Here is a 16,690-nt window from a genome sequence, read left to right as displayed (position 1 = left end):
GATTTCACGGGGAGCAGCTCGTAGAGTGGCTTTTCGAGAAAAGTCCTGGACGTATGATCTGTAGTAGCTGAGGAAACCAAGGATCCTCCTGCCATTGCCCACTGTCTGTGGTGTCTTGGTTTTCAGGGACAGCACAACTTCCAGGTCCTTAGGGTCAATCCTCACCCCTTCGGCTAACGCAAGGCACCTCGTGTACTGGACCTCCCGGTGGAAGAGTTTGCACTTCTCTGGCCGGAGTTTCACTCCATGATGTTGGAGAGCCATGAGAACTTTTGGGATTCCGCCCACTTGCTTGTCAAAGGACTTTGCATAGCAAAGGACATCGTCCAGGTATGGTATACAGCATTAGTCCCTGAGGGAGATCAGCATCTCCTCCATGCTCCTCTGAAATGATGAAGATGCATTTGAGAGTCCAAATATAATTCTCACCCATTCATAGAGTCCCCAGGGGGTGAAGAAGACAGTGAGATGTCGGGAACCCTCTGCTATGAAACCTTGATGGTAGGCTTTACCCTGGTCTAAGATGCTGAACCAGGAGTAGCCACCAAGGGTGTCTATCAGGTCTTGGATTCTGGCTATTGGGTGCCTGTCAGGTACCGTCTTCTGGTTTAACAGCCACTCCTGAGGAGCAACTTTCCATCCTTTTTATGGACGCTCACAAAAGGAGCACAGTAAGAAGACTTAGATTTCACTTTCCACCCCTTCATCAGAAGATCCTGAATATACCCCTTAACTTCTTGGAACAATGAGTGCATCTATTTTGGCTGACAGTTGTTGTATGTTGTCAATCTGGTTTTTCCACTGGAGTCTGGTACTGCGTCTACTCCTAACTATGCGCTGTTTGCATGTGACGTGTGTTGCCGAGGTATGTGGCCCAGCCTTCGTTGTCTCTCACTTTCCTCTCTCGTTATTCTCATCACATCTCAATATTGTCTCGTCACTGACATCGTTACCTGAGAGTAGGGGTTTTAGTTCTCGGGGAATGTCGGTGTATGTACTCCAAAGCTCCTAGTGCACAGTGTGTAGGAAAACATCTTGAACAGTGGCTGCACTGTGTTTTATGCCTGTATCAGGTCATTTAGATGAGAACAGGATTGGTTGTTTTAGCCCTATCACACGTAGAGGAATTGTTGTGGTGTCTTTTGCTCATCTTGCCTAGCGCACATTAGCTCCAGATCAGTAGTGTTCTTTTCTCTTAAGTGGGCCTGGAGGAATGCATTGAGCTCTGCTACTGTTATTTCCTATTTATTCATCAACATGTCTGTGAAATGTCCTGCTTTTATTATTCTGAGACTCTGACCATTTCCGAATCACTGAAGTCTTCTTTGACTCCTCCTCTCTATCTGCTTAAACACGCTGTTGAAGGTGATGTCTGATGTAGTGTCACCAATTTCACCCCCCTGTATTTTGAATTCCCTACAGGGTCTCTTAAGGAGATCCCCTTGAAGTGTTTTGGGTGTGTCGTCAGCCCAGACTGCAGGTTTCTGCATGGCGTGTCATTGTATTGTGATGAATAGGGCAGTGAGGTAGGTACGGTAACATGTCGGAAAAGTTTCTTGCTAGGCTCCTCTTTACTTGCGATGTCACTCTATGTAAATCAGTATTTGGTGTCGTTTTGACTGTGCAAGCTGTGACTGTACGAGCTATGTCAGTAGGTGGAGTATCAACTGGACTAGCTGTGACTGTATGAGATATGTCAGTAGGTGGAGTATCAACTGGACGAGCTGTGACTGTATGAGCTATGTCAGTAGGTGGAGTATCAACTGGACTAGCTGTGACTGTATGAGCTATGTCAGTAGGTGGAGTATCAACTGGACTAGCTGTGACTGTATGAGCTATGTCAGTAGGTGGAGTATCAACTGGACTAGCTGTGACTGTATGAGCTATGTCAGTAGGTGGAGTATCAACTGGACTAGCTGTGACTATATGAGCTATGTCAGTAGGTGGAGCATCAACTGGACTAGCTGTGACTGTATGAGCTATGTCAGTAGGTGGAGTAGTATCAACTGGACTAGCTGTGACTGTATGAGCTATGTCAGTAGATGGAGTAGTATCAACTGGACTAGCTGTGACTGTATGAGCTATGTCAGTAGGTGGAGTATCAACTGGACTAGCTGTGACTGTATGAGCTATGTCAGTAGGTGGAGCATCAACTGGACTAGCTGTGACTGCATGAGCTATGTCAGTAGGTGTAGTATCAACTGGACTAGCTGTGACTGTATGAGCTATGTCAGTAGGTGGAGTATCAACTGGACTAGCTGTGACTGTATGAGCTATGTCAGTAGGTGGAGTAGTATCAACTGGACTAGCTGTGACTGTATGAGCTATGTCAGTAGGTGGAGTATCAACTGGACTAGCTGTGACTGTATGAGCTATGTCAGTAGGTGGAGTATCAACTGGACTAGCTGTGACTGTATGAGCTATGTCAGTAGGTGGAGTAGTATCAACTGGACTAGCTGTGACTGTATGAGCTATGTCAGTAGGTGGAGTATCAACTGGACTAGCTGTGACTGTATGAGCTATGTCAGTAGGTGGAGTAGTATCAACTGGACTAGCTGTGACTGTATGAGCTATGTCAGTAGGTGGAGTATCAACTGGACTAGCTGTGACTGTATGAGCTATGTCAGTAGGTGGAGTAGTATCAACTGGACGAGCTGTGACTGTATGAGCTATGTCAGTAGGTGGAGTATCAACTGGACTAGCTGTGACTGTATGAGCTATGTCAGTAGGTGGAGTATCAACTGGACTAGCTGTGACTGTATGAGCTATGTCAGTAGGTGGAGTATCAACTGGACTAGCTGTGACTGTATGAGCTATGTCAGTAGGTGGAGCATCAACTGGACTAGCTGTAACTGTATGAGCTATGTCAGTAGGTGGAGTAGTATCAACTGGACTAGCTGTAACTGTATGAGCTCTGTCAGTAGGTGGAGTTTCAACTGGACTAGCTGTGACTGTATGAGCTATGTCAGTAGGTGGAGTATCAACTGGACTAGCTGTGACTATATGAGCTATGTCAGTAGGTGGAGTATCAACTGGACTAGCTGTGACTGTATGAGCTATGTCAGTAGGTGGAGTATCAACTGGACTAGCTGTGACTGTATGAGCTATGTCAGTAGGTGGAGCATCAACTGGACTAGCTGTAACTGTATGAGCTATGTCAGTAGGTGGAGTATCAACTGGACTAGCTGTGACTGTATGAGCTATGTCAGTAGGTGGAGTATCAACTGGACTAGCTGTAACTGTATGAGCTATGTCAGTAGGTGGAGCATCAACTGGACTAGCTGTAACTGTATAAGCTATGTCAGTAGGTGGAGTATCAACTGGACTAGCTGTGACTGTATGAGCTATGTCAGTAGGTGGAGTATCAACTGGACTAGCTGTGACTGTATGAGCTATGTCAGTAGGTGGAGTATCAAGTGGACTAGCTGTGACTGTATGAGCTATGTCAGTAGGTGGAGCATCAACTGATTTCAGTAGTTGTTGCCATGCACAGTTGAAGTCCGAAGTTTACATACAGTTAGGTTGGAGTCATTAACACTTGTTTTTAAACCACCCCACAAATTTCTTGTTAACAAACTATAGTTTCGTAAAGTCGGTTAGGACATCTACTTTGTGCATGTAATTTTTCCAACAATTGTTTACAGACAGATTATTTCACTTATAATTCACTGTATCACAATTCCAGTGGGTCAGAAGTTTACATACACTAAGTTGACTGTCCCTTTTAACAGCTTGGAAAATTCCAGAAAATTATGACATGCCTTTAGAAGCTTCTGATTGGCTAATTGACATCATTTGAGTGAATTGGAGGTGTACCTGTGAATGTATTTCAAGGCCTGCCTTCAAACTCAGTGCCTCTTTGCTTGACATCATGGGAAGATCAAAATAAATCAGCCAAGACCTAAAAAAAAAGAAATGTGTAGACCTCCACAAGTCTGGATCATCCTTGAGAGCAATTTCCAAAAGCCTTAAGGTACCACATTCATCTGTACAAACAATAGTATGCAAGTATAAACAACATGGAACCACGCAGCCATCATACCGCTCAGGAAGGAGACGCGTTCTGTCTCCTACAGATGAACGTACTTTGGTGCGAAGTGCAAATCAATCCCAGAACAACAGCAAAGGACCTTGTGAAGATGCTGGAGGAAACACGTACAATACTATCTATATCCACAGTGAAAGAGTCCTATATCGACATAACCTGAAAGGCCGCTCAGCAAGGAAGAAGCCCTGCTTTAAAACCGACTTAAAAAAGCCAGACTACGGTGTGCAACTGCACATTGGGACAAAGATCGTACGTTTTGGAGAAATGTCCTCCAGTCGGATGAATCAAAAATAGAACTGTTTGGCGATAATGACCATCGTTATGTTTGGAGGAAAAAGGGGGAGTCTTGCAAGCCGAAGAACACCATCCCAACCATGAAGCATGGGGGTGGCAGCATCATATTGTGGGGATGCTTTGCTGCAGGAGGGACTGGTGCACTTCACAAAATAGATAGCATCATGAGGCCTGAAAGTTCTGTGGATATATTGACGCAACATCTCAAGACATCAGTCAGGAAGTTAAAAGCTTGATCGCAAATGGGTCTTCCAAATGGACAATGACCCCAAGCATACTTCCAAAGTTGTGGCAAAATGGCTTAAGGACAACAGCGTCAAGGTATTGGAGTGGCAATCACAAAGCCCTGACCTCAATCCCAGAGAAAATTTGTTTGCAGAACTGAAAAAGTGTGTGCGAGCAAGGAGACCTACAAACCTGATTCATTATTCTGACATTTCACATTCTTAAAATAAAGTGGTGATCCTAACTGACCTAAGACAGGGATATTTTACTAGGATTAAATGTCAGGAATTGTGAAAAACTGAGTTTAATATATTTGGCTAAGATATATGTAAACTTCCGACTTCAACTGTACTGTCATGTTCTGACCTTTATTTCCTTTGTTTTGTCTTTATTTAGTATGATCAGGGCGTGAGTTGGGGTGGGCAGTCTATGTGTGTTTTTCTATGTTGGGATTTTGAGTTCAGCCAAGTATGGTTCTCAATCAGAGGCAGGTGTCGTTAGTTGCCTCTGATTGAGAATCATACTTAGGTAGCCTGGGTTTCACTTTTGAGTTGTGGGTGTTTGTTTTCCGTGTGAGTGTTTGTTGCCACACGGTATTGTTTCGGTTTCGTTCGTTTCACGTTTCTTGTTTTCTAGTGTTCAGTTTATGTCTGTAAATAAACGTCATGGATACTTACCACGCTGCGCATTGGTCCTCCGATCCTTCTCGCTTCTCCTCTCAGAAAAGGAGGAGGAAAGCTGTTACATTTACCTATACACTGGTAGAATCTGGCCATGTACCTATAAACTGGTAGAATCTGACCATGTACCTATAAACTGGTAGAATCTGGACATGTACCTATAAACTGGTAGAATCTGGCCATGTACCTATAAACTGGTAGAATCTGGACATGTACCTATAAACTGGTAGAATCTGACCATGTACCTATAAACTGGTAGAATCTGGCCATGTACCTATAAACTGGTAGAATCTGACCATGTACCTATAAACTGGTAGAATCTGGACATGTACCTATAAACTGGTAGAATCTGGCCATGTACCTATAAACTGGTAGAATCTGACCATGTACCTATAAACTGGTAGAATCTGGACATGTACCTATAAACTGGTCGAATCTGGCCATGTACCTATAAACTGGTAGAATCTGGCCATGTACCTATAAACTGGTAGAATCTGACCATGTACCTATAAACTGGTAGAATCTGGACATGTACCTATAAACTGGTAGAATCTGGACATGTACCTATAAACTGGTAGAATCTGGACATGTACCTATAAACTGGTAGAATCTGACCATGTACCTATAAACTGGTAGAATCTGGCCATGTACCTATAAACTGGTAGAATCTGACCATGTACATATAAACTGTTAGAATCTGGACATGTACCTATAAACTGGTAGAATCTGGACATGTACCTATAAACTGGTAGAATCTGACCATGTACCTATAAACTGGTAGAATCTGGCCATGTACCTATAAACTGGTAGAATCTGACCATGTACCTATAAACTGGTAGAATCTGGCCATGTACCTATAAACTGGTAGAATCTGACCATGTACATATAAACTGTTAGAATCTGGACATGTACCTATAAACTGGTAGAATCTGGACATGTACCTATAAACCGGTAGAATATGGACATGTACCTATAAACTGGTTGTGAATTTCAGCCAGGAATTCCATGTCACATGAATGGAAACCCCAGCCAGCCTAGCCCATAGACAAGGGGTGCATCCCAAAGTAACCTGCTGTCCAACATTTCCTGTACAGTCCGTAAGTGTGCATCCCAAATGGCACCCTGTTCCCTACTGTTAATCATAGCCATATGGACCCAGGTCAAAGCTAGTGCACTATAAAGGGAATATGGTGTCATTAGGGATGTAGCCTATGTCAGCAGCGGTTGGTTTAGTTCCTTCATATGAAAGCAGAAGATGCCACAATGTTGTAAGCTTTTTCTGGCAGACTCACTATACAACCATCAATAGGCTCAAAACAAACAAGAAACATTTTCTGGAATGACAATGTGAATGAAATAATTTACCCACATAGGATGGATGGAAATTCTGAAACACACACACACACACACACACACACACACACACACACACACACACACACACACACACACACACACACACACACACACACACACACACACACACACACACACACACACACACACACACACACACACATATAGGGGTTAGAAACATACATGCACACTCTCACGCTCTCTCACACACAAATACCATTCAAGAGTATCACAGCTCAAGTGCATATATATTTTGTGGATATGTGAAGCTCAAGTCTATATATATTATGTGGGTATGTGTAGCTCAAGTCCATATATATTATGTGGGTATGTGAAGCTCAAGTCCATATATATTATGTGAAGCTCAAGTCCATATATATTATGTGGGTATGTAAAGCTCAAGTCCATATATATTATGTGGGTATGTGAAGCTCAAGTCCATATATATTATGTGGGTATGTGAAGCTCAAGTCCATATATATTATGTGGGTATGTAAAGCTCAAGTCCATATATATTATGTGGGTATGTGAAGCTCAAGTCCATATATATTATGTGGGTATGTGAAGCTCAAGTCCATATATATTATGTGGGTATGTAAAGCTCAAGTCCATATATATTATGTGGGTATGTGAAGCTCAAGTCCATATATATTTTGTGGGTATGTAAAGCTCAAGTCCATATATATTATGTAGGTATGTGAAGCTCAAGTCCATATATATTATGTGGGTATGTGAAGCTCAAGTCCATATATATTATGTGGGTATGTGAAGCTCAAGTCCATATATATTATGTGGATATGTAAAGCTCAAGTGAATACTTTGCTGACCTCTAGTGGTAGAGAGGGGGAAAAGTGTCTGGCTCATGAAGTATGGAATGATACCAGAAGTCAAGCTACTTTTCAGAAGACATGTATTGTTACTACTGTAAAACCTACATGTGTAAAGGTTCATTTTGATGTCCTGAATGTCCTTCCCAATGTGATGAGTTTAATAGTTTTTTAGTTTAAATGTGTCATTTCCTCATCCAGGGGAGCTTGAGTTCAACCTCCGGGATTTTGTTGGAAACCCAGTTAAAAAATGTGTCTGAAAAAAAGGAAGTTGCGGAATGTAAAAAGTTGGATTGAAACCATAAAAATTACACCTCAATAGAATGAAAAACAATACAATACAAAACAATTGAATAATCTGAATGAACCACCCTAGGCTTCACAGCACAATATAACTGCAGGCTACAAAGATAACCTACATATAGAACATAAAGAAATAACCTACAGTGAAAATCTACAGAGAAAACCTACAGAGAAAACCTACAGAGAAAACCTACAGAAGTAACCTACAGAGAATACCTACAGAGAAAACCTACAGAGAATACCTACAGAGAAAGCCTACAGAGAAAGCCTACAGAGAAAACCTACAGTGAAAACCTACAGAGAATACCTACAGAGAATACCTACAGAGAAAAGCTACAGAGAAAACCTACAGAGAATACCTACAGAGAATACCTACAGAGAAAGCCTACAGAGAAAACCTACAGAGAAAACCTACAGAAGTAACCTACAGAGAATACCTACAGAGAATACCTACAGAGAAAGCCTACAGAGAAAGCCTACAGAGAAAACCTACAGTGAAAACCTACAGAGAATACCTACAGAGAATACCTACAGAGAAAACCTACAGAGAAAACCTACAGAGAATACCTACAGAGAATACCTACAGAGAAAGCCTACAGAGAAAACCTACAGTGAAAACCTACAGAGAAAACCTACAGAGAAAACCTACAGAGAAAACCTACAGAGAATACCTACAGAGAATACCTACAGAGAATACCTACAGTGATAACCTACAGTGATAACCTACAGTGAAAACCTACAGTGATAACCTACAGTGATAAACCTATATAGAATACCTACAGTAATATAATAATATAATAATAATAATAATATATGCCATTTAGCTGACGCTTTTATCCAAAGCGACTTACAGTCATGTGTGCATACATTCTACGTATGGGTGGTCCCGGGAATAGTGATAACAGTGATAACCTACAGAGAATACCTACAGAGAAAGCCTACAGAGAAAACCTACAGTGAATACCTACAGAGAAAACCTACAGAGAAAACCTACAGAGAAAACCTACAGAGAATACCTACAGAGAATACCTACAGAGAATACCTACAGAGAATACCTACAGTGATAACCTACAGTGATAACCTACAGTGAAAACCTACAGTGATAACCTACAGTGATAAACCTATATAGAATACCTACAGTGATAACCTACAGTGAATACCTACAGATAATACCTACAGTGATAACCTACAGTGATAACCTATAGTGAATACCTACAGAGAATACCTACAGAGATAACATACAGAGATAACCTACAGTGATAACCTACAGTGAATACCTACAGAGAATACCTACAGAGATAACATACAGAGAAAGCCTACATAGAAAACCTACAGTGATAAACCTATATAGAATACCTACAGTGATAACCTACAGTGAATACCTACAGATAATACCTACAGTGATAACCTACAGTGAATACCTACAGAGAATACCTACAGAGATAACATACAGAGATAACTTGAAAACAGTTGTGCATACAGCTATGCAAATAGTTACTTATAAACCACCCAATGACTTACTGAGTCCACCTTTGATGTCATCTCCAATCTTGGAAAAAAAACCATTTTCAGCTTCAGGGTTGCTGTCTTTTGACACTATAATGCAAACATAAGTTGTCATAGAAATGAGTTTTTCAGATGTTCGTCGGGTGTCTTGCTATAACAGCAGAGCAGACCACATCTCCTCCTTCCATGTCTTGGAACAGGTAACTAGTTCAAGGTCCTGTTCTCTCTGCTTTCATTGTAAGACGATGTTAATTCTGAATAAATATCCACCATTCTTGAAACAATTATATGATATGAAACCATTATGTCGAACATCCGGTCAGCAAGTGCTGAAACATAAACACAAGGAGATCTTATAATCTTATAATAGGGTTACAATTATTTGATAGTGTTCTAATAACTAAGACAAGAGGTTATGTGATAATGTTCTAATACCTAGGACAAGTCCATTATGTCATAGTGTTCTAATAACTAAGACAAGAGGTTATTGTGATAATGTTCTAATACCTAGGACAAGTCCATTATGTCATAGTGTTCTAATACCTAGGACAAGTCCATTATGTCATAGTGTTCTAATAACTAAGACAAGAGGTTATGTGATAATGTTCTAATACCTAGGACAAGTCCATTATGTCATAGTGTTCTAATAACTAAGACAAGAGGTTATGTGATAATGTTCTAATACCTAGGACAAGTCCATTATGTTATAGTGTTCTAATACCTAGGACAAGTCCATTATGTCATAGTGTTCTAATAACTAAGACAAGAGGTTATGTGATAATGTTCTAATACCTAGGACAAGTCCATTATGTCATAGTGTTCTAATAACTAAGACAAGAGGTTATGTGATAATGTTCTAATACCTAGGACAAGTCCATTATGTTATAGTGTTCTAATAACTAAGACAAGTCCATTATGTCATAGTGTTCTAATAACTAAGACAAGAGGTTATGTGATAATGTTCTAATACCTAGGACAAGTCCATTATGTCATAGTGTTCTAATAACTAAGACAAGTCCATTATGTCATAGTGTTCTAATAACTAAGACAAGAGGTTATGTGATAATGTTCTAATACCTAGGACAAATCCATTATGTCATAGTGTTCTAATACCTAGGACAAGTCCATTATGTTATAGTGTTCTAATAACTAAGACAAGAGGTTACGTGATAATGTTCTAATACCTAGGACAAGTCCATTATGTCATAGTGTTCTAATACCTAGGACAAGTCCATTATGTTATAGTGTTCTAATAACTAAGACAAGAGGTTACGTGATAATGTTCTAATACCTAGGACAAGTCCATTATGTCATAATGTTCTAATAACTAAGACAAGGGCTTATGTCATAGTTTTCTAAGACAAGGACATGTGATATAAAATAAACAATCTAAATGGATCACAATAGTTGTTTCATAATAAAACACTTATCTATGAACCAATCCAAGTTAGACAAGACAGACCTATTGAATCATGTGTGCACAATGCATCTTACCTTTGCATGTTGGGTATGATGCTGACCAGCGGCTGTCTATTTCACAGGTAAGACCTGATTCACCTTCCATTTCATATCCCTTTTCACATTCATATCTGATGAAAGACTTGTATTTGTATGGAGGCATATGTCCCTCTACGCGGAAAGCTTTATCGATGTTAGGTGTTGGACAAGTTATGTCTAGGATACAAGAAATAGGACCAACAACATTACCATGTCTAACATATCCAATTCATGTTTTACCTACAATTAAATGTAGGTCTTTGATGATGAACCAATAGGAATATACCAATTAATCAACCAATCAGCCAATTAAAAAATGTATCATGCAATCAATCAGTAATTCGATTGATCAATCTGTGATTTTTTAAAAACATAATGGAATAGTTTATTATTTATTCAGTAACACCTTCTATGTTTTGAAACATACCAATACATTTAGGTGGATTTGGCTCAAACTGTCCTGTTTCAGAGCAGTGTAAGAACCTGGGTCCATCCAGAGTCAGTTGCCTGTCACACTGATACTCCACCACCTCTCTGTAGGCATACGACTCTTCAGCTCTGTACAACAGACTTCCATTGGCAACAACAGGAGGCGCTCCACACTTCACCACTGCAACATCACAAATATATCAATAAATAAATAATGGTGTGTTCACATTCATTTTTTTATCAATCAGTTATTGGTTGTGTGTGTGCGTGTGCGTGTGCGTGTGCGTGTGCGTGCGTGTGTGCGTGCGTGCGTGTGTGCGTGCGTGTGTGTGCGTGCGTGCGTGTGCGTGTGTGTGTGTGTGTGAGTCTGACCTTCACAGATAGCGACTCTGCCAGACCACCCTGATGCCATGCAATTCCGTACTTTGGAACCCACAATGTAATGTCTGAAAACAAGGACAAAATATTCAACTCAAATAGAAGACAGAAAAAAGGTTATACAGTAGCTAACCACGTCCTTCATATATATCGCCTATTATTGAACAAGGATTACGAGTTCTATATAGAGCATTTAGCGGTGCCATATAAGAAGCAAGTCTTTTTTTACAATAAGGGTTCATTGGGGTTCTAAATATAATATTTTGCTGTGCTATAATATATATTTATATGTTTTTTTTATTTAACCTTTATTTAACTGTGCTATAATATGATGCAAGAAACCTACTGGTGAGAAGGTCCTGTTCTGTGAGTGTGTACTACTGACCCTTTGTCACACTGGGCTGTTACTCTGGCTCCAAACTCCACCCCCTCTGTGAGGTCATACCTGCCATTCATCACTTCGCCAGGGGAGCCACAGGATATCCCTGGACAGACATGATAACACGATAACAGAATCATAAGTTTAGATTGATAAAATGATAAATGATAACAAATACATAACTCAGCTCATCCTGTAGTTATGATTAGAGATTGGCATGCATTATAAAGATTCTCATAGACAGTGTGTTTAATGTAAAGTACATTAAGATATTCTCATAGACAATGTGTTTAATGTAAAGTACATTTGGAGATTCTCATAGACCAGTGGTCAACAACCTTTTCTGAGTCAAGATCACTTTGTGAGTCAAAATACAATCTACAGCTCAGATGTGTTTTAAACATGACTTAAAAAACATAAGCATATGAACATGAACCAATTAAAAATAGTTATTTATCAGTAAGGTTTGTGCAGTAGGCGATTGGCCCAATACATTATCACTGCATATTGACCAAGAAGGAGAGTGATGGAGTGCTGCATCAGATGACCTGCCCTGCACAATCACCTGACCTCAACCCAATTGAGATGGTTTGGGACAAGTTTGACCGCAGAGTGGAGGAAAAACAGCCAACAAGTGTTCAGCATATGTGGGAATTCCTTCAAGACTGTTGGAAAAACATTCCTCATGAAGCCAAGAGTGTGCAAAGCTGTCATCAAGGCAATGGTGGCTACTTTAAAGAATCTCAAATATAAAATATATTTTGATTTGTTTAACACGTTTTTGTTACTACATGATTCCATATGTGTTGTTTCATAGTTGTGATGTCTATTATTCTACCATGTAGAAAATAGTGAAAATAAAGAATGAGTCGGTGTGTCTAAACTTTTTACTGGTACTGTATTTATATATATTTATATATGTTTTACTGGTACTGTATTTATATATATTTATATATGTTTTACTGGTACTGTATTTATATATATTTATATATGTTTTACTGGTACTGTATTTTTATATATTTATATATGTTTTACTGGTACTGTATTTATATATATTTATATATGTTTTACTGGTACTGTATTTATATATATTTATATATGTTTTACTGGTACTGTATTTATATATATTTATATATGTTTTACTGGTACTGTATTTATATATATATATTTATATATGTTTTACTGGTACTGTATTTATATATATTTATATATATTTTACTGGTATGTTTTATATATATTTATATATGTTTTACTGTACTTTATATATATTTATATATGTTTTACTGGTACTGTATTTATATATATTTATATATGTTTTACTGGTACTGTATTTATATATATTTATATATGTTTTACTGGTACTGTATTTATATATATTTATATATGTTTTACTGGTACTGTATTTATATATATTTATATATGTTTTACTGGTACTGTATATATATATATTTATATATGTTTTACTGGTACTGTATTTATATATATTTATATATGTTTTACTGGTACTGTATTTATATATATTTATATATGTTTTACTGGTACTGTATTTATATATATTTATATATGTTTTACTGGTACTGTATTTATATATATTTATATATGTTTGACTGGTACTGTATATATATATATTTATATGTGTTTTACTGGTACTATATTTATATATATTTATATATGTTTTACTGGTACTGTATATATATATTTATATATGTTTTACTGGTACTGTATTTATATATATTTATATATGTTTTACTGGTACTGTATTTATATATATTTATATATGTTTTACTGGTACTGTATATATATATATATATATATGTTTGACTGGTACTGTATTTATATATTTATATATGTTTTACTGGTACTGTATTTATATATATTTATATATGTTTTACTGGTACTGTATATATATATTTATATATGTTTGACTGGTACTGTATTTATATATTTATATATGTTTTACTGGTACTGTATATATATATTTATATATGTTTTACTGGTACTGTATATATATATATATATATTTATATATGTTTGACTGGTACTGTATTTATATATTTATATATGTTTTACTGGTACTGTATATATATATTTATATATGTTTTACTGGTACTATATTTATATATATTTATATATGTTTTACTGGTACTGTATATATATATATATATGTTTTACTGGTACTGTATTTATATATATTTATATATGTTTTACTGGTACTGTATTTATATATATTTATATATGTTTTATTGGTACTGTATATATATATTTATATATGTTTTACTGGTACTGTATATATATATTTATATATGTTTGACTGGTACTGTATTTATATATTTATATATGTTTTACTGGTACTGTATTTATATATTTATATATGTTTTACTGGTACTGTATATATATATATTTATATATGTTTTACTGGTAATATATTTATATATATTTATATATGTTTTACTGGTACTATATTTATATATATTTATATATGTTTTACTGGTACTGTATATATATATTTATATATGTTTTACTGGACTGATGGCCTGTATCTAATGGTCAGTCTGAGTGAAGGGAGGTAACAGCAACGAGCCTGCCTCTCACCCGACTCACCACCCCTTCGCTCTCCCGAACTCCGCTGAGAAAAAGGGACACAGTCTTCCAGCTGATGGCGAAACTCCAGTTTTACTGCATTATTTCTGCCCCATTCACCCATTCATGTTACTTCTATGACCAGAGAAAGCGAAATATTCCTCGATATTAAAAAGGACACAAGCCGCTAATAATAACAACGCAAGGTTATCGTTCATTGCAGCTGCAATGCTTTTAAAGAGTGTTGACAGTGCTGAATAACAACTGAAAACAGGACCTTACTCATAAGAACAGCAGCTCTTTGCTCATTGTGTATCTCTGTTGTAATGGTTTAATGGTTTTTAAATCTCACAGTATCAACTTTGCTGTGCGTTTACTGCTTATTTTGACAGTCTGGCTCGAAGAAACAGTGCAGACACGGTGATCTGAGCTATCTGATTGGCTAGCGGTTTGCCTATAGGTGCACATGATTGGCTCGCTGGGTCTGCCAGGTCGGTGGATATCCACCTTCAGACACATGACATTCACGATCGAATGGTTGGTGACCACTGTCATAGACAATGTGTTAAATATAAAGTACATTAGGAGATTCAAATAGACAATGTGTTAAATATAAAGTACATTAGGAGATTCAAATAGACAGTGTGTTAAATATAAAGTACATTAGGAGATTCAAATAGACAGTGTGTTAAATATAAAGTACATTAGGAGATTCAAATAGACAGTGTGTTAAATATAACGTACATAAAGAGATTCAAATAGACAGTGTGTTAAATATAAAGTACATTAGGAGATTCAAATAGACAGTGTGTTAAATATAAAGTACATTAGGAGATTCAAATAGACAGTGTGTTAAATATAAAGTACATTAGGAGATTCAAATAGACAGTGTGTTAAATATAAAGTACATTAGGAGATTCAAATAGACAGTGTGTTAAATATAAAGTACATAAGGAGATTCAAATAGACAGTGTGTTAAATATAAAGTACATTAGGAGATTCAAATAGACAATGTGTAAAGCGACAATAGTCACTTCCAGTCATGTACATTTTACGGCTCCGTTTACACAGGCAGCCGAATGCAGATACTTGTTTACTATTATTGGTATTTTGACAAATCAGGTCAGGTATTTTAGGCTGCCTGTGAAAACGCAGCCTTCGTGTCACATGAAATGAATCGTCATGTAAATGACATGCTCCGGCAGGTAGATGTCACATTTTTCCAGGTTTCACCGAGACAGGTGATGGTCATCACAAATCCGACATAACCAACATCACACTTGAAAACAACTTTCGACCCCGCCGGGAAAGACTCTTGGGTAGTCTCCTGACAGGCTCATGTGGCTCCCTCCTTTGTTGGTCGATATTTATATGTTTTGAAAATTACGACCTTTTGGTCAAAGAAACATAAACATTCCAATGCACAGTAAGAACATGACTGGCAAAATATGGAAAAGTCACTTTACCTTGAAAAGTTTCAACCTCAAACGTAAGGTAAACGAGCCATATTGTTAAAAAAAAAAAAACATGCATCCCTGCAGATCTGCATACTGGTAATACCTTCTTCTCCTGAGTGAAACCAAGCTGAAACAGTGAGATACTGAAGCACTGTATATATATAGTTGTTTTGTCCTCACTCACTGGCCATGACTCAATATGACAAACACAACTGAGAACAACAAACAAAAACACCCACCCACCCACACACACACACACACACACACACACACACACACACACACACACACACACACACACACACACACACACACACACACACACACACACACACACACGGTGGAAACCTCCCCATCTGGATGTGAAATGACATGTTAAGTAAGGTGATGTGATCTTGGTGTTATGGGTCTAAATCATAAAGGTATTTAGAGTATTTAAATCCACAACATAAGGGGGTGACAGGGTAGCCTAGTGGTTAGAGTGTTGGACTAGTATCTGGTTGCAAGTTCAATTCCCTGAGCTGACAAGGTACAAATCTGTTTTTCTGCCCCTGATCAGGCAGTTAACCCACTGTTCCTCAGCCGTCATTGAAAATAAGAATTTGTTCTTAACTGACTTGCCTAGTAAAATAAAGTGATTTGGATCATCAACCTCCAACTGTTCATAGACATCTCTATTTCTGGATGCTTGGAGATCGTGTAGCTGCTGGAGGACTTAAATAGAGCAGCCC

The 16,690-nt window shown here is 37.8% G+C and overlaps 2 protein-coding genes and 2 long non-coding RNA genes across 11 annotated transcripts; 2 read left to right on the top strand and 2 right to left on the bottom strand.

Moving 5' to 3' along the window:
• The first annotated feature begins 1,686 nt into the window (after positions 1-1,686).
• On the top strand, positions 1,687-4,041 carry LOC127913930 (uncharacterized). 7 transcript variants are annotated; one of them, XM_052487823.1, is made up of 3 exons: positions 1,687-1,895; positions 1,992-2,873; positions 3,021-4,041. In XM_052487823.1, the coding sequence occupies exons 1-3, from the start codon at positions 1,687-1,689 to the stop codon at positions 3,466-3,468; spliced, it is 1,539 nt and encodes a 512-aa protein (XP_052343783.1). In that variant the 3' UTR covers positions 3,469-4,041. The 7 variants fall into 7 exon arrangements, with proteins under 7 accessions (XP_052343783.1, XP_052343784.1, XP_052343785.1 ...); XM_052487824.1 differs by having other exon boundaries at positions 1,687-2,141; positions 2,238-2,873; XM_052487825.1 differs by having other exon boundaries at positions 1,687-2,285; positions 2,484-2,873.
• Positions 4,042-7,496: 3,455 nt separating this feature from the next.
• On the bottom strand, positions 7,497-16,135 carry LOC118372981 (C4b-binding protein alpha chain-like). Of its 2 annotated transcripts, XM_052487826.1 has the most exons (7): positions 15,969-16,135; positions 11,929-12,028; positions 11,538-11,611; positions 11,164-11,346; positions 10,734-10,913; positions 9,255-9,329; positions 7,497-7,686 (listed from the first exon to the last, which is right to left on the bottom strand). In XM_052487826.1, exons 1-7 carry the CDS (start codon positions 16,033-16,035, stop codon positions 7,616-7,618), a joined length of 750 nt encoding a protein of 249 aa, XP_052343786.1. In that variant the 5' UTR covers positions 16,036-16,135; the 3' UTR covers positions 7,497-7,615. The 2 variants fall into 2 exon arrangements, with proteins under 2 accessions (XP_052343786.1, XP_052343787.1); XM_052487827.1 differs by lacking the exon at positions 7,497-7,686 and having other exon boundaries at positions 9,255-9,568.
• Positions 7,702-9,248, bottom strand: LOC127913931 (uncharacterized). The gene is made up of 2 exons (XR_008087310.1): positions 8,314-9,248; positions 7,702-8,261 (listed from the first exon to the last, which is right to left on the bottom strand). It is a non-coding gene; the product is annotated as an uncharacterized LOC127913931 (long non-coding RNA).
• On the top strand, positions 9,626-10,528 carry LOC127913932 (uncharacterized). The gene is made up of 3 exons (XR_008087311.1): positions 9,626-9,722; positions 9,831-10,079; positions 10,401-10,528. It is a non-coding gene; the product is annotated as an uncharacterized LOC127913932 (long non-coding RNA).
• Positions 16,136-16,690: the final 555 nt, after the last annotated feature.

Source organism: Oncorhynchus keta, chromosome 30 (assembly GCF_023373465.1).
Source record: "Oncorhynchus keta strain PuntledgeMale-10-30-2019 chromosome 30, Oket_V2, whole genome shotgun sequence".
NCBI classification, from domain to species: Eukaryota; Metazoa; Chordata; class Actinopteri; order Salmoniformes; family Salmonidae; genus Oncorhynchus; species Oncorhynchus keta.
This window is presented reverse-complemented; position numbering and strand designations above follow the sequence as displayed.